Source organism: Cavia porcellus, unplaced genomic scaffold, assembly GCF_034190915.1.
Source record: "Cavia porcellus strain 051 isolate PalLab524CR breed Dunkin Hartley unplaced genomic scaffold, mCavPor4.1 scaffold_5, whole genome shotgun sequence".
Taxonomy (NCBI): Eukaryota; Metazoa; Chordata; class Mammalia; order Rodentia; family Caviidae; genus Cavia; species Cavia porcellus.
This window is the reverse complement of record NW_026947488.1, coordinates 38,063,495-38,087,583: the sequence shown is the minus strand read 5'-3', so window position 1 is coordinate 38,087,583 and position 24,089 is coordinate 38,063,495. Positions and strand designations below refer to the sequence as shown.

At 38.1% G+C, this 24,089-nt stretch overlaps 1 protein-coding gene and 1 long non-coding RNA gene across 3 annotated transcripts in view; one reads left to right on the top strand and one right to left on the bottom strand.

Moving 5' to 3' along the window:
* The window catches only part of Macrod2 (mono-ADP ribosylhydrolase 2), a 1,970,011-nt gene extending 1,957,875 nt beyond the window's left edge, over positions 1-12,136 (top strand). For both annotated transcript variants that reach the window (XM_063248672.1, XM_063248671.1), the window contains 2 exons: positions 2,466-2,539; positions 8,451-12,136. In XM_063248672.1, the coding sequence (XP_063104742.1) occupies positions 2,466-2,539 (74 nt within the window). In that variant the 3' untranslated portion in view covers positions 8,451-12,136. The remainder of the gene's footprint in view (positions 1-2,465; positions 2,540-8,450) is intronic.
* On the bottom strand, positions 10,216-22,502 carry LOC134476046 (uncharacterized). Its single transcript, XR_010047486.1, has 2 exons — positions 18,099-22,502; positions 10,216-13,825 (listed from the first exon to the last, which is right to left on the bottom strand). It is a non-coding gene; the product is annotated as an uncharacterized LOC134476046 (long non-coding RNA).
* Between the last annotated feature and the right edge of the window lie 1,587 nt (positions 22,503-24,089).

The following is a 24,089-nucleotide window of genomic DNA, read 5'->3' as shown; positions in this document are numbered from 1 at the left end:
TTTGAGCTCTCAACTGCATACAGGGCCTTCAGCTTCTACCATGTGCTGGCTCTCACTGTAGTAGGCCTGGCACTGGGCTCCATGACAAAGCCCTTCATGCTTTGGATTTTGTTTCCCACTTACTCTGTCACCCTAGATGTCACCTGGCCTAATATAATTGTAGAAGCTCAGTCTAGGGGTACTGACTTGTAATCAGGATCACAGGTTTTTGTCCAGTACTGAATTTCACCATGACTAACCTAACCCTCACTCCTATTAAAAGTCATTTCTCTCTGTGATGAACTAGTTAAGGGAGGGGTGATGTAGGCAACTCTTTCCTTCCTGCCTTCTTCAGTGTATCTTTTTGTTTTGTTATACTAAATGGAGGCACTGTGGTGTCTCACTTGATTTCCTTCCATCTTGTAAAGTTAGCTGGTCAAGAAATAGCTATTAAACCTGGTGTATCTTTGGGAAGATGATTATGGAAGGACTTTACACAGCTGCCATCTTGCTATACCAAGTTTTTTAGCTAAAGAAAAGTAAACTACTGCATTGATAATTACCTTGAGAAAAGTTCAGCCAATGTTGAAAGTTATACATTGGTTTTAAATAGTTTCATATACCAAATATTCCTACCTTCCTTGATCATAAGCCCTTTTACACAAACTGATCTTAACTCATGGGCATGTAGTATCTAGGAGATAGTGTTTCAAAACCCCAGACTCATCCATCAAAACCTACAATCTGCTTCAGCCTGATTATGAAAACTACAAACATGGTTCTTTCCTGCTTCTGACAAAGAAAGTTCTGAAGAATATCAGGTCTACACAATGCTTCCTCAGTAATATGGAAATAACTGAAATACTGAATTTTAGTTCTTGGAGATTCACCATGCACTGTGAGGATTAGAAGCTCTTAGCAGTTACAGCTGTAGAGAAATTTATTTAATGAAATTTAACATTGCCTTCCCCAAGCTTATTGGAGCATAGAATGTTTTTCTCTATAGTAACATTTATTAATAGGTTTTATAACCAGTGTCCTTCAGTAGAAAGAACAGAACGAGAATTCTCTCCTATTTTTTCTGTAATCTCTCAAACTGGTATGAACTTTACCACACCAAACCTCTTTATGTATCAGCTCTAGAATTAACCTGTGTACCTGTAGGAAAAAAAATACTTTATAGTTGCTACATGTGGCCAGTTTACAAATGGGGTTTGAGATGAGCTCACATCTCTGCAGAAACCCCAGTGATTTGCAAGCAATAACAAGGGTACTTGGTCTCCAAACTTTGCTCATCAGGAGAAAGTGGAATGGATTATTATAAAATACCACCTCCTCTTTAAGTATCTTTGAAATGTGACATCAACATCTTCCACTATTTTATTATGAATAGAGTTCAAGGAAAAGATTTTTGTTTTGGGTTTTGTGCAAATAAATGAATCACCCAAATGAGGTTTCTTATTCAGAGGTTACTATGGTGAGAATATCAGTGATCATCACTTGAGTTTGATATAATCAAGCAAGGAAGTGGGAAACCTTCATAAAAACAAAAGGAAAGAACCAGCATCCGGTGTCTGGAGGTCACTGGCATGGCACAATTGGAGACTGCCAACTAGAAGTAGGGCACTCTAAGTTATTGATTTGGGAGCTTATTTTCCTTTCCCTGGTCAGTCCTCAGCTAGAAATGGAAAACAGGGAAGCTGATGCTCACTGACCAAGTCCTTGATATTCTGAGTATGTCACAGCTGACACTGGTTTCCAGGCTCATTGCTACACAGGTTTTAAATCAGTTCTATTGTTAGAGATTATCTGGCCATTGTTCATTTGTATATTTAGTCTCTCAGTTTATAGCATGCACTTGGAGGCTTTAAAAATATTAATCTCATTAAAACTGCTGACCCTTGAAAGTTTCCAGAGTCACAGCTATGACTGCTTTGTGCTTCTTCTGGAGAAGGGCAGTGATTATGCATTCTATTTTAATGCAGGTGCTCACAGAGAATGCATGCATTCAAGTAAAAGTATATATTCTTTTCATGGCTGTATGATCTGGTTAGATGTGTTGCTTTTCTATTTCACAACATCCACTGCTGCAACCATTGGCAAGGCTGCAGGGTCTGTTTTGCGCTGTAAAAATGAAAACATGACAAACCACTCAGGTCCACTGACACTGCAGTTTTGGAGAGGGACCTGATTGCCTCTCTGCATGTCAATGTATCTTTGGCTTTTGCTCTTTATTTTCTAAGCTATCAAGACCTATTTATTTATGGACAATAAACATGTCAGAATTATCAAACAGAAAATCCAGTGTGAAGTGACAGCCCAGCTCTCACCTGTAAAAATATACAACACTGTTGTAAACTCATAAGTGTCATGAATGAAGACAAACAGAAAAGGCATAAGACAGAAAATCAGGAAAGTATCAAATTAATATATTTAAGGGATATGTTTAATAAATATTTAATATTCACTGTTTTCTTTTATTGCAGTTGAAATGAGTAGTCAAGTTGACAGTGTAAGTGACCCAACAGAGAGTCAGCACAGTCAGCAAGATCACCAATAGGTAAGAAGCCACTGTGGTAGGACTGTTCGGTTGATTCATCAGCTGTAAGGAACTATTTGCAAATAACATATTGTAGTACTGTTGGTCTTTCCAAGTCCTACATATGGGTTTGGCTAAGTGTTTAAAATCTTTAAACCAGAGAACACTGTAAGGCGAGGACTATCCCCTACAGGCCTGTCATCTTGAAGAGAAAAAGATAAGCCAAGGCATATTTAAATCATACAGTACCTTAGTTTTCTGTACTTTAACAACAACAAAAAATATTTTGTCTTACCCCTTGGCCTCCTGGAGTGATCAAATTATTTCAGCAACCCCAACCTGATTTTGAAGCATTGCTTTTCCAGAAGTTACCTGCTGAGTTATTTGGAATCTCTCTTTTTAACCATAACACTAAATCTTTGCCCTGGAGAAGGCACAAAATTATATGCATATGTATAACAGAAATAAGTCTGCCTGAGTCCTTCCTCCCTTCTGCAACACTACCTGGGAACATGTGCATCTACACAAGGTTTGTTGAATTGAAAAAGCCTGAAGAAATTTCCTAAGAAAATAAAAAGTCTGTATCAAGCCAGATTTAGGACTTTTCAAACAAACATGATACTAGAAACTGAAATAGATCTAGCATGATGAGTGATCTGTTACCCTTTTCCATATATTGAGAATGCTACTAAGAATAATGAAGTCAGCCTAACTCTTAAAACTGTTCCAATCCCTATCTTAAAATATTCGGTTGTTGATTTTAAAAAACCACCCTTGGAATAAGGCACTATGAGCCACAGAAAGTAAGACACAGATTGTTGACATGGTCATGACCTGTATTACACAGTTGTCTTGGTCTATGCGTTCTCTTCAGAGGCTAGGCTGCACCAGACTGAAACATTACAGAATAAAATTTAAAAACGCATCTGTCTTTCATCTTGAACTTTAGAGAAAAGTAAACATAATACATATATGTAAAACATGAATGAATAACCTAGGACTACTAAAAATACAAACTTATACAAACAGGGCCTTTCTAACCTTTTCTACCCTGCTCATGTAAGGCCCTGAAGGGTTAAGAAGTACCTAGTACTATAAAAAGCTATGAAGTGCACTGCTCGGAACAACTCCATGCAGGCTCCTTACTGCTTGCTGACCTTTTGTTGCCAACAAACCCTCATTATTATTTTCCTAAGTGATTACTATATAAAGTAGAGCACCGAGATCTTTGTTTTCCTGAGGTAATATCAAAATCTCCTTCTTGTCCAAAAACTCTTTCTTGACCATTACATGAATGAGTTGTAAAAACTGAAGAGTCTTTGCTAAGTTTCAAGAATTTGAATGAAACAATTTGCACAAGGCCACTGGTAATGACAGGAAGCTTAAACACCCCCAGTCCAGAATTCTTTGATGATCCCATGTTACTCCCTAAAGAATAATGAATTTCTAAACATAGTTTGGCAGAAGTAGATTTCAGTTTTCTTTTACCTGCTTTTGAATACTTAGAACCCTGTCTATGATAAATGCATTTTTGATTTTATATATGCATAAACACTTCAGAATATTTTCTAAAAGTTCAAAGGCCATTTGCACAGGGCTAACTTACAGACCATCTGTTCTATTTTTCCTTGTACAAGTGACTAACCTAAGAGCAAGATAAATTTATTAACTTACCTACTTTCACATGCTGGGTCACTATTATCAGACTAGTTTTCTGAATTCAACGTTCTCTTCTATTTTGCCAGGACCCAATATAATTAAATATTTTGTAATACAGCCAGTCTTTTGCACCACAGACTCAGCCAAACGTGTCAAAAGTATTCTAAAAAACAAAAAGTATATGTGTATGAAATAAAGGCTTTTTTGTCATTATTTCCTAAACAACTATTTCTATAGCATTATATTGTATTAGGTATGATGAGTAATTTAAATATGTCTTGAAGTACATGGGAAGATATGCCTAAATTATATGCACCAAGGCATTTATATAAGGGATTTAAGCAGCACAGGGGTAGGTAGCCTCAGAAATAACCAGAAACAATCACCATGGGAGAACTCTATAAGAGAAATTGGAACATTGTGAGATCCAGAGACCATGGGATATCAATGTAGTAAGAGAAACAAAATACCTTCATAATCAGGGAAGAAAGGACCTCTCTTTTAAAGGAGTAAAGGTAAAGGATTTCCAGAAGTTTCACAATTCTCACAAGTTTGCAGACCCTTAAGTAACTTCAAATCTATTCCATATCTTTACTTTGAAAAATGATCCCACCTACGCAATTGTAGTCAGGCAATATCTTGACAAGGAAGCTATTCTGATAAGTATAAGGCAAAAAGAGGATTTTAAAATCTGCAAAAAAAAAAAAAAAAGTGCTAAGTCATATTCAAGGTTAGCTCCATTAGAGTAACAACAGATTTATCAGCAGAAATAGTATAGGCCATCAGGGAATGAAATGATATATTTAAAGCCCTGATAGAAAATATCTGCTAACTAAGATTATAGTACACTAGCAAGGATCTCCTATAGAAATGAAGCAGAAATTAAGACTTTTCAAAGCTGCAAACTCCACCAAAGTTGCTCAAAGGACTCCTACTTCCATAAATGAAAGAAAGGTAACTTCCCTAATACCATGAGAAATTATAAGTGCCACTAGAAAAGATATGCAGAATAGAAAGGAATCGAACATTATAAAGTCAACAAACCAAGCCAAAGAGTGAAGGATATAAAATATTAAGTCTTTTACAGGCAATTTATTATTGATTGGCTAAGTTTATTAAAAATAAGACCCAACAACCTACTGCCTATGAGAAACGCACTACACAAGATAAGATATACAAGACTGAAAGCTAAAGGATAGAAAATGGTACTCTACGCAAATAGTAACCTAAAGCAAGCAGGAGTAGCTACACTTATATCTGAAAAAAAAGACTTTTAAGGCAAAAACTGTAATAATAGACAAAAATTACTAGTTAATGTTCAAGTGATATATTTATCAAGGCTACAAGCCTACTGAGTAGTGCCACCCATGGTTATAGTAAACCCTTTCCTGTACTTGTTGCCACTAGGAAGTTTATTTTGTAATCTCATGGAGAAATTATTGGAATTCTAGTGAGTTAATTCTAATCTACCATTTCCAGTACAACCCAAGGCCAGAATAAAGACACTAAGACATGTATAGAGTTATGGGGAGCCAAGGGGCCCTAAGTCCAGCCAAGATGGTGGTTGTTCACCAGACAAAGGCCACAACCCAGAGCCCAACTTGGATTTTATTAATTCTTCATGAAGAGAGTGGCTCAGGGATGAATGACTGACAGTGGCAAGAAATACGTGATTGCCATGAATACAATGAACCAGACTAGGTAGAAGGTCTGAGATCACCTCTGCAATATGTAGATAGCAAGAAATGCAGAGAGAGTAATCTGCATAGCACAACTGACATAGAATTTAATAACTTAGGGTGAGTGCTTCAGTTCTAATGTTCAATCCTTTTTGTCCTGGGAGATCATAGCCTTTTTCTCAAGGTTTGGTCCCAGCCAACAGTGTGGAGAAAGGCTCTCCATCCTGCCAAGCTCAACTATATATTAGGGGAGTCACTACATGTGGAAATGCTGACCTTTCACCTTGCTTGAGATTACACATCAGCTCCTCAGCCAGCCCAATTCACATTGCTTAAAGCCTATGAAGGAACGAAATAGCCTAGCCAACTCTATACATATCAATACATGGAGATAGGGCCAAGTTTATAAAAATGGAGACAGTTGCTCATCTTTTCAAAGATAACCAGGATGAATTGTCTGGATGGTTCCCCACAATGATCAGAGTGTCTCTTCCTCCATTAGTTTGTTGGCCTAAATGCAAATCGTCTCAGACACACATGACAATGTTTTTTAGTAATTGCTGGACATTTCTAATCCAGTCAGTCTAATCATGACAACCATGATTAATGGTTTCATCAGTCTTAAGTAAAAGAACCAAGCTGGAAACATCACAATACCTAATTGCCAGATACAAGTAGAACCATAGTAACCAAAACAGTATCTTTGGGCTTAAAGATAGACATACACAGACCAATGGAACAGGATAGAAACCCCGGAAATAATCCTATACACCACAGCCAACTGGTGCTCAGCAAAGGCATCGGTAACATGCCTTAGAGAAAGGACAGCACTGCTCGGAAAATTCAGCATCCATGTACCGAAATTTAAAACTTGATCCTTGGCTCTCACTCAGTATGACAGCCAACTCGAAATGGATCAAAGACCTAAATATGAAACCTGAAACTCTGAAACTACTCCAAACAAACTGAAGACAAAGAAACAGCAGTTTTGTCCATAGGTCAGCAAAACACAAAAAACAAAACGTGAAAAATGGGATTATGTCAAACTAAAAATCTTCTGCCCAGTAAAGGAAACAGAGTAAAAATAAAACCTACAAGAGGAAATATTTATCAGCTATTCACCTGACAGAGGGTTAATATTCAGAATTTATAAAGATTTCAAAAAGTTTTTTTTAAAGACAAGTTATCCAATTTAAAAATGAACCAGTGAGATCTGACCAGCTAATTCTCAGGAGAAATGCAAATTATGAATATGATTTGCCATCAAGAAAATGCAAATCAAAATTACAATGAGATACCTCAGAATGACTATTATTTTTAAAAATTCTGGCAAAGATGTGGGGAAAATTGAACTCTTATATAGAAATGTAAATTAGAACAATTACTATAGAGACCAGGGTTCCTTAATAAACTAAAACAGAACCACCATAGGATCCAGCTATCCCATTCCCTGGGTGTATATCCAAAGGAAATGAAATCAGCATATCAGAGAGATAACTACATGCCCATATTTATTGATGCATTACTTACAATAGCTAAGATATTGAATTAGTTTAACTGCTTATCAAGAGATGAATGGATAAAGATGTGATACATATACACAATGGAGTATTCAGCCATAAAGAAGAAAATCCTGTCATTGCAACAGAATAGATGAAACTAGAGGACATGACGGTGTGTTAAATCATATAAAGCAGACATAGAACATTCTCTCATATATGGAAAAAAGTCAACCTGAAATTAGAATACCAGATAAGAACTAGAAATGTGGGGGCGGGGGGTGGAGTGATTGACTATGATAAGTGCACACTGTGTACATGAAGAGAGATCACATGGATCCCCATCGATACAATAAATATTTTAATGGAATATTCACTGTAATATTACTAAAGCCCAAGACTTGATGTAACCCTACTATCTCAGAAGGGATGAAAAAAAGTAATATATTTTCAATGTAATGCTGATTAGTAATAAAAACATATTATGGTCAACAAGTAGCAACCTGAATGAAACTCTGCAACATTATGCTAAGTGAAAGGAGATAGCACAAATGAAATATTTGTGTGATTCCATCTGTATGGAGTTCTAGATCAGGTAAAAATTAATCTGTGGTAATAGAAATCAGAGCAGTTGTTGGTTCCAAAAGAAATGGGGTTAGTGCATTCCATCTGGAGTGATGGAAATGTTTTAACATCTTCATAGTGATGTGAATTAAATATATGTATTTCTCAAAATTGAACTATATGCTTAAGCTCTCTATAATTGGATTCTATTTTTAAAACTCTAAAAGATAGAGTATAGACTTTTAGAGCACAGTAGTGTCTAAGAGTTCTCTCATGGGTGGAGAACACAGCAGACAGTTAATAAGGAAGGTCTCAGCTGCTAGCACAATCATCAGTGATGTTTGTAACTCAGCACTGTATATTAGCAGTGACTCATATGCCCTTTAAAGATACCATGTACCAGCAGTTACAGTCCCAATAGTCAAAGCTCTTAGATAGTCAAGTAAGATATTCTTACAAGATATCCCTTACTGAGTCTATGAAGATGCCTCATCTTTCATCTAACAAATGGTTTCTCTTTGTCTTTTGCAGGGGCACAAGGTGAAGCAAAGGAACCGAGAAATGAAACTCAAGGACAGTCCTCAGCCCCGCCAGGCCTCTGGCGGCCTTGGGGAGATGACAACTGCCCTGTGCAGGAGGGTGGGGGTGGGGGGAGGAAAGTCCCTCAGAGGAAGGATGGGGCTCCTTTGCTCTAATTTCTCCACCTGCATTTTGTTCTGTTTACCTGGCAAAAATGAAAGAAAAAATAAGTTTCCTTATCTTGGTGGGAGGACCCCTGTTAATGCATTGTTCAGACACTGTCCCTGTCACTTCTGTTTTCTCTCAAACTTTGTCTGGTGGCAGGGTTTAACACTCATGTGTGTCTCCTGGCCCATCTGCCTTCTCAGTTATTTCACAAAGCTGGCCTACAGTGCTTTCTTCGAAAAGGAAGATGACTGACAGTTGCAGGCCAAATTTCAGCAATTACCACGCCATGTCAGTGTAACCCACAGGTAAAGGAAGAAGGTTAGAAAGGGCAGGGGGGGAGGATCCCTCAGAGTCCACTTTGAAAAGTTCTGAACAATGAGTTTAAAATGTGTTTTCAGAGTTTCCAAAGTACCATTTGTCCCATGTCGCTAGTGAGGGTTGTGGAGAGAGGCTTCAACCAAGAGCACAGAGGTGTAACAAGGAATGTAGGTTCTGGTGGCGACTGGAGTCTTTCCTTCATGGTCAAGCAGCCCGCCATATTGATTTTCAGCAGAGTTCAGTTGCTTCATGACTTTTACCATGTACTTTAGCACTGAGATGTATGAGGTATGACTGAAATATATGAAGTTTAAATTTGTAAAAATTACACTAAAAGACACCCTATTAATAATTCCTTTCAAAATACTCCCTCCGCTTTGACCGCACTCATCGTGTCATTCTTGCCATTATCTGCAGCAGTTCTGGACACCCTCTTCCTGCAAGTTTTTCTGAGGTGTGATTAAAAAACCCAATGATTGCTGCTGCTGAGAGCCATCCTGTAGACAGGGTAGGCTGAAACATCAGTGTGGGTCCTCACTCATCAGCTCTGGCATGGTAGAACTTATGGCTTCCTCAAATTCAGAATGACGTTATAGGGGAACACTTTTAATCAGTCATGGACAGCCATGATGCCAGAATTCAAGATGCAAAAGAATTCTAGAACTGCTTCAGAGAGTGGCAAGGACGATGGAATGAGTGTGTTCAAAGTAAGGAGCAGTATTTTAAAGAAACTAATGGTAATGTGTCTTTTACTGTAAGAAATTATATGAAAATTAAACACTATTTTTCAATCATACCATGTAACAGTGGTAAAGGATGCGTCTGCTGGGTGTTGTCGAGAACTAAGAGGGTTTGCTGCATTTAGGACTTAAACATATTCCTATTTCTTTCAAGGTGTCCACGTGAAGTCTCATGTTTTTCACACAGTAACAGGCCAGTTGTACTCAAAGATGCATGGCCACAAAGTAGAACCCCACTGGCAGTTAAAAATAATCAGAGCTTTTGCTTGCACTGCCAGCTCTCTGCTCTGCAGTGTGTGGCATGGTTTGTTCACACCCAATTCCAGGCTCATTTGACATTTCTGGCTCCCTTACCCTAAAACCACTGAATAAGGCCTATCAGAGGAGCTGCACAGTAATGACAAAAGATGCCCTGGAAAAGGTGGACATATGCACTGATGAACAGAAGTCATCACAGGCATCTGTCCCGGGCCAACAGAAAGTGAAATGCTTGATCCCACGACCCTGCCCTTGTTTTCTGTGGAAACTTACATTTACTGTGTATTTTCTTAAATCCCCCTTCCTTCCTATTTAGGGCTTTAATAGAAGGAGAAAAGTAGTAAATCACCATAAGTATTTCTAAAATGACAGAATGTCTGTTTCCTAAATATCCCATCCAGTTCTTTAAGTTTGTCCTTTCTTTGGAAAAGTCATCTTTTCATCTTCTGAAGATTTTTTTTCAGCTTTCTGAATTTATTACCCCTCCTAGATGGTTTGGTTGGTATATTGGAATGCTTAGCAAATTATAACTCTGTGTATGTCATATTTTTAAAGCTGTTCATCAACACAGCAGTGATGCTATTTAAGTGATTTTGTGAAGTTGGGATATAGCCGTTTCTCTTCCTATTATTCTAGAGTTTGAAGCATAAATGTCCTTTATTGACATTTGACATTGCTTTCTGGAAGAGCAAAGACAAGCCTTATTTTGCAGCATCCAAGAATTGATGCCATCCAAATATTGACAGGTTCTACATTTCATGCCATTTATAACTCAGTTGAAAGTTGTCATTCTTGTGAAGTACCTGATGAGTGCAATCTGCTAGGAACTTGTTTTCCAGCAACTCCCAATGTTACTGTTACTCAGCTACTATAATGAGTTCTACTTTAAAACAAGGAGGGAAGAGGGACGGAGGTTTTGTTAATGGGCTAAGAGGAAAGACACCCAATATTCCTGTGAGGAACAGCCAGAATTACAATTATCCGAGTCCAGGCGTTCTCCTTATCACCAATGACAGCCCTTTTAGTCATTCTTCTTAAATGTGGGTAAATAAAGAATGAAAAGAATAAGTTCTTGGTCTAAAAGTGGTAGAAAAAGGAAAGTAATCTCTGTATCCTGAAAACTAAGACACTGAAGCATAAATATTATCATCTCATTCCTGAATTTCTTTAAACTTCATTTTATAATTAGATTGCAGCTTCATTTTGGTTTTGTTATGCTTTTGGTTACTATTGGGCTATCTTGTTTTATGCTTTAAAACAAATACTAGTTTCCATTCCAGTAGTAATATATTAGTAATCTAGCCATCAGCCAGATGGACGATATCTCAGTGCAGGAAGCCAGCGCTCTCTGGGGTTGTCAGTGCCTGGGCCATACAATGAAATACATTTCAAAAGCTAATTGATTCTCTTGCACATGGATTCTGGGTGTTACTTTCCAACCATACTTCAGTCAGGGTATGTAGTATGAAGGGTTACAGGAGGGAAGGAGGGAAACAGCCCCGGGTGAGTCATGTTTGCACACAGAGGATCAAAGTAGGCCTTCAGCATAACAGTCCTAATTCAGAAGGTACTCACTTGGGGTGAGACAAAGGGCCTATTCCTCTAGCTGGTCACTAGTCAGAGGATCGACAAGCCTTCTTTCATAAAAGCCAAAAAGAGGGCATCCAAAACACTGTCTGTGATATTGGGTCACATATTAATCACCACAGCTAATTGTAAACCTTTCTATGAAACACTGAAAAGCCTCTTTGTGAATTAATACAGTTCTGCTTGACGCATTTGATTTGAAAAGATGTTTCTCTGTATGTGATGCATGTTGGCTGTGCTTCGCACAATAACAAAGTTAGCAGAATATGTCCAATATATTTTCTTGGAGAATAGGGTTTTTATCATATGATTCATTAAGGATTTGCCTTACCCTAACACTTGTGATATAAAGGAAAATCAGAATAAAAGTAATTTTCTTGATCAAGATATGTTTTTACTTAATGCAAATAAATGTAGTCTGTTGCTTGCAAAGGGAAAAATGTCTTCTGGTATAAACTGCTAAATAGGATAATACGTGCCTCTTTTGTTAAACCAGCCTGGAAATGCTGGCTTGCTTCTGAATCTGTTTCATCTGTGCCATACACTAGAGCACTTAAACTGTTGCCTTCATATTATATTTGTTAGCCAGAGTGCAAATAAAAATTGGTTTGAGAGGATAATGTGGAATTATCTGTTTCATGAAGTGTATTATTTAGGCAGTATTATTCATTTAATACTATCTGGTTGTAAATATGTGGAGTATTTAAGATTATGTCTGTAAGTCAACTTTCACCTATTAATACTTTTTCCTTATTAAGTCTGGTCAGTCAGTGTTTTGAAGGTGTTTTTTAAGCTTTAAACTCAGAATAGTTTGCATACTCACAAATCACAATGTCTGAATTTTCTTTAAATACTAGGTAATTAACTGCCTTCACTACAGCTTCTGAGAAGCAGGTATAAATTTCTGAGAGAAAGCCAGTGGTTCCTTGAACATTGGTCCATCTTTTGGGGAGAACCATTCAATGTTGGACTTCTTCCTGAGCTTCTTCAATGAGAGTCTCCATGCTGGCCATGTGATTATGGTGACCATGATCCTCCAAAGTTTACTGTCAACAGGATGTTGATAGAATTTTACAGGTGTTTAAAGTGTGGCAACAGCCCTCCAAAAATCACTAGGAAAAGATTCAACATTCTCTTGAAAATCCAAATGCATATATCAAATTTAATTCCCTTTATCTCCTACAGAATAGGTGCTATCAAGGTGATTGTCCTAGAAGGCAATTAAATCATTCTTTTATCAAGTGAAACCAGAGAGGTAACTATTTAAGGAGAAGATTTTCTGAACTGCTGCATGAGAGGAGCATTTTCCCAATAGTAAACAAGGCTTGATGAGAAAAAAATATATGATGAGAGTCTCATGCTACAATGCACAACCTCAACACAGTGCTTCAGGGTGACAGTGGAGGTAATTTGGCATGAGCCTGGCACTGTGAGATAGAGTTTTATAAATCTGCACCCAACTTCTCCTGTCATTTTCTGTCACTCGTATTTCTCTCCCAACCCTTGTGCTGGCTTCCCGTCTAATTCCATCGATGGCTCTGAGGGCTCAAAAGGATAGTGACACCCATTTAAACTCTCCTTGCTAAGACTCTGGCCTAGTCATGAGATTTGAGGGAGAAAGCGCCTCCACTTCTTGGTGCAGAAAATGGACATACCAATAGGTATGGGAACTCACTCTTAAATTTAAACATGAATAAAGTGCCAAGATATTAGACTTTATTATTTGCAAAAGAACTTGGTAAGTTATTTGCATTAGATTTTGCTGTTTAATACTCTAGGCAAATGGTTCTTTCTCTAGCTCTAAACTAGAGAAAGGACCAAAAAGAATAAATGGTCCTTACAGTTAAATAGTAAATATGAAATCCTGTTATACTAAAGTCGATTTAAACTTTGTCTCCAAATTAAGGACCCATGAAGGTGAAATTGTGTTTTTTTTTTGCTACTGGGAATTTGAGTTCTTAAAATATGTACATCCTAAATATTGGTGTAAATTTGTTAGAGACATATTTTCTCTGATAATAATTAGAGTGACTCTGTAAGTAAAGATAAAGCGGGTACAGTTTTACCACTGCAGTAGTATATATGGAAGGAAGCATATTTACAAAGAGAATTATATCAATGTTCAGTTCACTTACCTTCACTGGGTTAGGATTACATCCTCCCCTAATGAAAAAGGATATACCTGTGTAACTTGTTTTCAAAGCCATGTGGGTAGGAATGGCATGTGTCATGTCTGGCAGCAGCTTGAAGATTCTCATTCTTTTTTCATTATTGTAACAATCAGCAAAACCTCAGGCTGCTCCAAAAGCATAGATCCTGGAGTGAAGATGTAGAATTTCAGGAAATTCATTAGGAAAGTGACATATATCAGAAATAAACCTAAGTTTTGAAATTAGTGGAGGGTGATTTGTTACTATAGCAGAGTGCAGCCTATACTAACTGATACATATGCCATCAACTCTTAAATAAAAAGTCCAAGACTCTATAGCATCTGCTTCACTAACCCTACCTTGTGTGACTCTCAGCTTGGCTGACAATGCTGACTTTGTATTGATCTTTTCTCCATTCCCAGAAGACAAGCCTGTTCAGCCTCAAGACCTTGACCTTAAAAGCTCTTTCACCCGATTCACAGCATCCTTGAACTCTCTGATCTACGTCACTTCCTCGAGTTGCCTTTTCCAACTATGGTATTTCAAAGCAGATCCCCTTCCCAAACTCTAATTAACCCCAGTTTTGTTACTTGGAACACTAACAACTTGTAGTTGCTTATTTGACATAGACCAGAGACAAAAATCTGTATGTGGTAACTCCATTGGACAAAATAATGTAGCCTTTTTTCTTTAAGAATTGAATAGCTGGGAGTTCCAGAAAAAATTTCAGTCTGTGAATTACAAGTATCTCTTTTTCAGTGTAAAATACTCATTTGAGAATAAATATTCAGTTGTTCAAAGTTTAAACTCCCTACTGAAGCTATTTCTTGCCACGAATTTTTGTACCCCTTTAGATAAAAGCCTTACTTTCTAATCTCTATGCAATAAACTAGTCATTAGACAATATGTAATATACTATAATACTTTAAAGGTAAGATTTAAAAATTAATTTTCTAATTATTTTATCAAATAAGTTTTAAGAATAAACTTGACTACAAAAATGAACACTGCTATTATCTGAATGCTGATGTCTCAAATTCAAATGTTGGAATCTAATATCCAATGTAATTATTTTAAAAGGTAGGGATTTGGGGAGAAATAATCATGTCTCAAATGAAGGTTCCACACTTAAGGATGAGAGCAGTGCTTTTTAAAAGATGATACAGCAGCCGCCTTGCTCCTTCTGCCATAGTACAGGGAGCAATGTGCCCCATATAGAGCAGAGAGGCCTCACCAGAAGCTGGTTCTGCTGGTGCACTGATCTAGGACCTCACTCCCCAAAAGTGTGTACAATAAACTTCTGTTGTTCAAAATAACCAACTATTTTATAGTAGCAGCCCAAATGAATTAAGACAAATAATATATAGAATATAGGATAAAACCATGATATGCTTAAAGGAAATTATAGTTTTACAGTCTCTAGTTATATTTTAGTCTCTTTTGTATTAAAAATCTAACAAAAAAATTTTAAAAACATTCAAACTAAGAATTTTAGAAACAGTAAAAAGCAGAAAATCCAGGCATGCATGGTGTTGAACGCCTATAATTCCAGGACCTGAGAAGCTGAGGCAGGAAGATTGCTGCAAGTTCCAGGCCATCCTGGGCTACAAAGTGAGTTCAAGGCCAGCCTGAACTGTATAGTGAAACCTTGTCTCAAAGACAAAAAAAAAAAAAAAAAAAAAAAAAAGGTGTCCATACTCAGACACTACATGAAACTGAGATATTTCTTAAAACCGTAGAACACTAATCTCCTGGTTGTTAAAAAACCCTGTTAAAATAAGCAAATCTTCAGCAATCATCACAAATAATTTTAAAAGGATATCCAAATTATAAGATAAAATTGAATGTATAACTTTATAACATCAGTTGAAGATTTTTAAAAGTAAAATTTACCCAAATATAACCCAGAAGCAGAAAATTCACAGTAAACAAATTAATGGCAAAAATGAAATACCAAGAAGCCATCAGATAAATTGTCCTAATCAATGAATTAAAATAATAGTCACAAATTATCAAAAACCTGTGGATAGTCAGGTCCTATCCTCTATTTTCATGGTATATTATTTTCATGAGTGAATCACACTTTAGATCATTTGTGTACACTGCCTTTTCACTTGTTGTATCATAGACATTTTCTTATCCATCAACCATTTTCCCAAGACATTTAAAAATGTTTTATTATGACTGTAATTTATATATCATTTTTCTATGCTGTGACATTTAGCTTACTTGAAGGTTTCATTTGATTGATTCTCAGTCTCTAAGAACCTTTCTGGCCACAAATTTTTTGTTTACATCAGGGAGTACATCCAGATCACTTCCACTGGCTATCAACAAACTACTTTGTAGTCCTCTTCTAGAAATTATAAAATGAGCATCTCCATTTTTTAGAACCTTTCCTGGAGAATCCTATGTAAACATGGACATAAATACATATCAGTATAAGAAATAGTTTGTCACTATGTTTCCTCTCATCTCATTTACAATGGAGAAAAAGATTTTCTGGCAGCTAATCATATTTTCTGATAGCAGAATTAATCTGCTTATGGCCTTTGATCACTTGTCAAACTGAGATTTTGATTTTCTATTGAAATTTATGAGCCTTTTGTATGTGTATATTACCTTTTCATCATGTTTCCTGCATACAATTCTCTGTTTGTTTTGCTTAATTTTGATTGTAATATTTTCTGTCACACAGACTTTTTATATTTCTATGGAGTCAAATCTCTCTCCCCCTTTGTGTTGACTTTCATTACTTTTGTAGTTGACATTTATTACTTTTGCCTGCTGAGCATTCATTCCTGCTTCTGGTGATAAAGCCTTTCAAGCCTAGTAGAAAATTCCTTTCATGTGTTTTCTGGAGCTAGCAGTCCATCCCTACTCTTTAGCTAGGAGATAAACACATGACTCAGGCTGGCCAATAATACAGCTTTATCTCAATAATAGTGATTGGTTTAGAGAAGTCATGTGACCCAAATTAGACCAATCAGTGCCTTCCCTCAGACTTGATCTGTGGTGGCTGGGTGAAATTCACAAGTCACAGTGGGCTGACTTGTGAATTTCATGTAAACTGACACTGTAATATGAGCCGATAAGTTCCCTTTATTAGCAAATTGGAGATAAGTTTCAGGCTTTTAACGGAGAGCTCTACAATTATTTCACTACAAAGCACAAAATTCTTACAATGTCCAGAGGGCCCATGTGACGTTACTGTTCTCTCTGAGCACAAACTCATCTGTGTTTACCCCCTCATGGGTTTCCATACTCAGACACACAGCCCTGTCTCCCCTTAAGCTATGTACTACTCTTTCCAGGGCTCTCTTCCTCTTGTTAGACATAGGGCTGCTCATTCACCACCTTGGGATTTGCTCAAAGCTGTCCCTGCAAGGTTTACATGACTACCCTTTGTAATGCTGCAGGTGACATCTAGGTTTTACTTTCTCCGTGGGCCCTGTTTTTATCTCCTTTTTCACAGCATTTATTTTTTATTTTTTGAGACAGGCTCTGGCTATGAACTCATGGTATAGCCCAGGCTGATCTTGAACTCATGGCCATCCTCCTGCCTTCTGGGATGACAGGCATGCACCACTGTACTCAGCTTTTTTCCTTGGTACTTATATAATTCATTTACTCATTAAATTCATTTCAAAAGCTCATTGAAAAGTTCTCCCTACTGCAAGAGGGAAAGACAGACTCTATTGAGGGCAAGAATTTTGTGTTTTGTTCACTGAAATATCTCAAGCATCAGAGCACATACTACATATAGGTGTTCACTAAATATTTGTTGAGTACAAAAAAGAATTCTGTTCAATATTTTGTTTTGGGAAGTCATGGCAAATAAATTCCCTTCAGTGAGGCTTGTGATTACCTCTGCAGTTTTTTCTTTTCTTTTCTTTTCTTTTCTTTTTTTTCCTCTTCTTTTTGGGAAGAAACAGAGCAAAGATGGATTAAGCTGTGGCGATTAGCAAGAGACTCTGCAGTTTATCCCATAAGACGAACATCAGATTAAAAAAAGGCAAAAAATTGCTCACAAAATTTTTGTAAGAGGCCAGGCACAGTGTTGTGTACCTATAATCCCAGCTACTCAGGAAGCTGAGACAAGAGCATTGCAAGTGTTAAGTCTAGCCTAAGCAACTTAGTGAGATCTTGTCTCCGTATAAAGAATGCAAAGGGCTGGGGATGTAAATCAGTGGTAGAGCTCTTGCCTAGTGTGGGCAAGACCTGTGTTCAGTCCTCAGTACTGCAGACAAAGCCAAGCACATTGTATTGTGGTTCAAAAGGCCTGTTTCCCATTTATGCAAAGAAAAGAAAGAGGAGAGGGAGGATTCTTCCCCAAACAAAGCAGGAATTATATTCTGATGTCATGATTTTTTAAAATGTGGATGTCAATGAGAGGGAGCCATTAGGATTTGACATGCCTCCAAAAGACAATGACTTACCTACCGCTGAGCGTGAAGGCTGCCTCTCACCTGCACTCAGCCTCTTGTAAGTTCCCGGGTAGCTGCTGTCTCATGGTGTTGTGGCTTTCAGTATGTGGCTTGCAAGGTCACCGTGGAACAGGAAAAGACAGAGACTGCTGATAGTCAGATGCAGGAGGGGCGACACCACATCACTGCCACCCACATTTAATGGGCCACAATGCCAAGAGAACAAAGCTTGGCCAAGTACTTGGCAGGAAAATGAGACGTGTTTGATGACCCTAGAACTGCTTCTGCTTTCTCTCTTTTGAGGAAGATGCTATGATCAAGCCCTGTATTTCCATTCCTCAAGACCCAGGGAGCCGCACTAGCTTGGGGAGGAGTGTCACATGCATATCTTGGGTGAGCCAAGCAATTCTGTGTCAGAGAGAGGGTCCATTAGGAGGGTACCAAAAATCTGCAGGTTGCTCCATGTCTTGCATTTTCTTGGATAGAAACTTGAGGATGTGGTTGAAGACATTTTGTATAGCCTTAGTTCCTGGAACTGGATTTGCATTTGTTATTAAGAAAATCAAAAGAAAACCCAGTCCATGGGAAGGAAACAGTTTTTTTTCCCATGTGCCAAAGATATTGCCTTTGAATTTCAAGTCTTTCCTCTGTCTAGAGACAGGGAAATTGCCCAGATATTCACCTACTTTTCCTTTCCTTCAGTATTTGCACGTGATTCCATTTTCACACACATTCAATGCACCTTAAATTTATTTTGGCATTTGGTATTTAGTGAGAACTAACTTGACTGAGTAGCTTTCAAAGTAGTTCTAGCACCAATAATAATAATAATGCAATAATGATGATATATCCATATTGCTTTGCCCTGAGTTTAACACATACTTTTTTTTATTTAAAAAAGATAAAACATAATAAAGCCAAACAAAACAAACCAGTGTTGTTGATACAGGGTTTCAAAACATTATGAAATCAACAATAGTTACCATAATGCCTTTTGATGTCTTCAAAATAGCTGCAGATAACTTCAAACATAATAAAGATCAAACAGAACAGAAGAGAATAGAAACAATAAAAACAAGACAATGAATACAATAAAGGACTTCAAAACAGCGTAATAGTAAATCCAAAATGCTACCATAAAATATCTTGCTATCTTTGAGATAGCTGCTCCTGCCATTGAATTTAACATAATCAAACAAAACAAAAGAGAATAAAACCCAACCCAACAAAACAATAAAAACGATATAGGACTTCCAAAATAAGATCATAGGGAATCAACAATGGCTGCAACCCCCAGAAAGAGCTTCCCCCCTAGATGCCACACTGTGTACGGCTATCCTCTGAACCTATGATCAGACCACAGGCCACAGACCGACAATGTTAGTGAAACACCACAAAACCACAGGCATCCAATTGCATTTCACCTCCATAGCTATCATCACAGCCTGTGTTTCTCTAGATAAGCTGATCACTTAAGAGGGATGGAGGGACTGCTACTTGTTTGCAGGCCAGTGCACTGGAAGAGGCTGGGGTCTGGCTGTTCCCAGTCTGCCAGTGGCTCATGCATGGCACTGGTTCCCAGACTGGACTTGCTTCCTCAATATGTACTTATTTTACATTTATCAAAGAATCTATTTTCCTGGCAACTCCTTCCATTTTTTCTAGTGTCTCCATATTAATTACTGTAGTTTAACAATCATTGATATCTTGTAAAGCAAACTCAATGCCTCTACTCTTATTTTCAAATGTTTGTGGACTATTACTTATTGTTTAATGTTTCAGATAAACCTTAAAATAGCTTTATCATACTTAGTACATACAGAAACCCCCTTTTTTTTTTCCAAATCTCCCTCTCTTAACACCTAGGGTAAGGAAAAAAAAAAAGGACCAATCAGTTTTGCAAAGCCAGCTGAGCTGGGACATTAAGAGGAAAGGCCATTTGGTATAAATGCAGCTTCTTGAAACGTTCCAGAGGAAAACAACATCCCTGCTCATCCTGGCCTCCCAACAAGCCTAGGCTGTGGTTTGAATCACAATCTGTTTCCAAATATTCTGCTCTGAAGCCTTTCCTGACTGCCTCAGCCTCCAATGCATCAATCTTTTGTCTGAGTCACTTGGTTCTGTGCAGTCAGGAGGCAAAAGCTAGGTAAATGTCACGGTGTCTTGAGTGATCATCCTCTTTACATAATCACCCACTTTGCAAACAAGAGCTAAAGAGCTTGATAGAGCAGGTCCACAGGATTCTCCGTCTGCAGAGTCCGAAACACCGGAACACAGCACTTGGTTATCAAATGCTTCCTGCTGCCACAGCAGAGGTCTGGCAGAGGTTCTTCCCAAAGCAAAGTGAAATGTCTTTGGTTCTAAAACTTTCACCCTATTCCATGGGTTGGCCTGATACAGCTCTTCCTGCACTCACCAGTAGCCTGCTCTGGCAAAGCCTGCCGCAGCTGTATCCTCAGAGATATCAGGTTCTTGCCTCAAGGATGCAGATGGACAAGGGGCAAGCAAATACTGGGCTTTGCTTTGGAGTTTTAGTAAATAGAAAAGCATAAAATAGAAAAGATATAAATACCTAATGTCAAATAGCATTCTTCATTGTTCAAATAATTTCATATATGTTAGCTCAATCTTGATAAAAATGAGACAGGGGCCATATTTACTCCAAACTTATATATCAGCAAACTAAGACACTATTCAGCAAGCAGCAGGGCTACATTTGAACCTGAGAAGTCTGGAGCCTACCATTACTATCCTAACTGCTGCTTCAGGGACTTAACTTTGGCCCATGATCACCTGGAGGCCTTCATAAATCAGACCCTGGAAGCTGGGAATTTACACTTTTAGCAGTTTCTCCGTGATGCAGTTGTTACTGTGGCCCCAGGGATCGCACTTTGAGAACAATAGCACTGCACTGAGATGATTGGCAGGTGTATTCCCTTGAAGCCAGGAAGGATAAACAGACTACAAGGATGTTTATGCCATGCAGCTACGTCCTAGTTTTTAAGTCAGAATGTCTGTGCTCTTTCAGTTCCTAAAGCAACTAAAACCTGTACCACCTTTCAAGGGGCCAACTCTCTCCTGTTTCTGTAGGGTTTCAGGCAGCTGTCTAAATGCAGGACAGCACTAACAGCACTGGCTGAAATATCAAAAAGCCAGCATTTCCTGAAGAATAAATACACAAATCCCAGCTTTGTAGGAACTCTTTAATATTGCTTTCCTGGTGAAAGGTGACATTTACCTGGTGTTTGAAGGTTAATACATAGCCAGTAAGGTCATTTGCCCAAATCACTTTCCTACTTGGCCCATCAACAATACTTTCTTTTTATATGGTATGATTACCATATAAAGGAAAAAGATTAGTGATATTCTATATTTTATATATGTTTTATATATAGGTTTACATATTTCTGGTGTTTATGGTGCTATTTTGGACAAAAGAAAGAATTCTGTGCTGAAACTAAATTGTTATCCCAAATAAGACTGTTTATAAAATCCAATTTGACAGCAATATTGTCCTTGCTTTAAAAAATGTTTAAACATTGCCAAGTTTGCTAGGAATAGTCACTATAATTTTTATTCATGTAAGCAATAATATGAAAAATGGGGCTATAAACTATCATCCATGACTAGTTAGTTGGAGGAGGAGAGGAAATTGTTAAGACAGTAAAAACTTTAATGAACATAGCCTTTTGTGTTGCTAAAAAATGAAATTTATATGATGTCCTAAGCTGGGGTATATTCTTCATAAGATTCCATTAAGGCATCTTTTACTTTGGTCTGAAATATTTACAACTCCATGAATAATGAACTTTTGAAAAATTCTTTCCGTATAAAAACACTCAAAGTTAAATAGTTTTGAAAGCTCCTAATTAAAGTAGAAAAGAGAAAAAAATACAATTCTTTAGTTATTCCGAAAAAATAAAAGAGCGACGATATAAATCTCAACTTTGTAGCTTGCTGTTTTCTTCCACCTTTTTCCGTCTCAGTCGCCACATAGATAAAGCAGTGATAATTATTACTAATTAGAATTAATGATGGTAAATTTTATATACATACCCGCATGCACCCACATTATCTGGCACTCAACAGCGACTGGGGAGCCTGAGATGCATCACAAGCACGGGACACCTGCGCGAGACCCTGTGTCAGAAATTCAATCTTTGTCAAAACAACTGGCAGACAGCTTAACAGGAGAGTGCTGCCTAGTGTTCAGCAGGCCCTAGGTCCCATCCCCAGCTGGGGGAAAGGAAAGTAGCAGAAAACAAGGTTTTGTTTTTGTTTTGTTTTTCTTTTTTTGCCTTCTTGTAAGAAGCCAGAAGAGAAGTTTAACTTCGAGAAGTCATCATAGGAAGATACTCAAACTTTCATTACAACCTTTCACTGGTACAAGGATAAAGGGACAGTTTGTGTATTTGATCCTCTACTGCTGCCCCACTCCTGTAGAAGGGAATGAAATGTATTGGCTGGTTCATCTCAAGGGCAATTTTCCCTGCACAAAGAAACAGATGAGCCTTGGGTGGTGGTGAAGGCCTATAATCCCAGCACTCTGGAAAGCTGAGGCAGGTGGACCGCAAGTTTATACCCAGCCAGGGCAGCTTAGTGACTTACTAAGGTCCTTCAAAATTAAAAGGGGGGGAGGGGTTGTGGATATAACTCAGCAGGAGTTCAACCTCCAGTACCAAAAGAAAATAAATAAATAGCAAACAGATGAGCCTATGAAATGAAAGTCCTACAAAGGCAGTGGTAATTTATATGACAGGAAGCTGGGAAACTAATAGAGAGCACGAGCCTGAAATAATTTCCATCAGTGTTAGAAACAGGATCACCTCTCAATTATTAAATTATTTGTCATCTTCTCATTAACTGTTCCATTCATTTATTCAACAAACACACATTGAGCCTTTGCTTTATATCAGCCACTACCCTAAGCAAAACAGGAAAATTTCTCTTCCTGTGGATCAGGGGAGGGAAGAGAATGAGAAGGCTGAGGGAGGAAAGGTATTGGCAGGGCAGAGCAGGACAGGAAGAAGCCCAGCATGGTGACACACACCCGTAAGCTCAGCTACTCAGGAGGTGAAGCAGGAGGATGGCAACTTCAAGGTCTGACCAGGGCAATTTAGCAAGATTGTGTCTAAAAAAAGAAGAAGAAGAAGAAGAAGATGACCTGGAAGGAATGAGGACCCTATCATATTCATATTGTCATCTGAACGAGGGGCATCTGGCAGAGGCAGTGGCAAGTGCACAGGCCTGAGAAACACATGCTGGGTCAGGGGAAGCTTGGAGCAGGAGCAGGCCCATCGTGCAGAGCCATGCAGGGAAACAGGTCCACCTTGAGACATCATCCTGTGATTTCCTGCAAAGCAGGACAGGACCCAGCTTTGAAAGCGGCACCATATCTTGGTGGCATGAGGAAGTTGGGCTGATGCCGAATAGCTGGATTTCTAACTTCAGTCCTGGACAGAGAGATAGAAAGAGGAAAAGAGAATAAAGAGCAGAGATCTAAGAGGAGGACCCAGGGAAAGAGAAAGCAGAGCTGCTTCGAGGTTCTGTTGGCCTTTGCCGTCTAGCAGAGTCCTACATCAGGGTTCTCGTGGCCTTATGCGGTCATTTACTAAGTCAACGGTCTTGTCCCCAGCACCTGTGACCAGTGTTCTCCATTTTAGCTTCCTATTAGAATTTATTTGGGGTGGGCTCCCCACAACCAGATGGAGGGACATTCTACAATTTAACTCATCAGTACTCATCCAACATGCCATGGTCCCAACAGACAAAGAAAGACTGAGAAATCATTCCAAATTAAAGAAGTCTAACATATGCCCATGACATAAAAATGGGGTGCTAGAAAAGAACATCGACAAGAATTGGCAAACTTTGAGTAAGTCTGTAGAACAGACATCAATTAATTCCCTGAGTTTGATCCTGACACTGTCAAGTAAATGATGAACGTTTGGGAGAGCTGCCCAAAGATACAGATCCCTATTTCTTAGTCTTTTTGCATCTTTC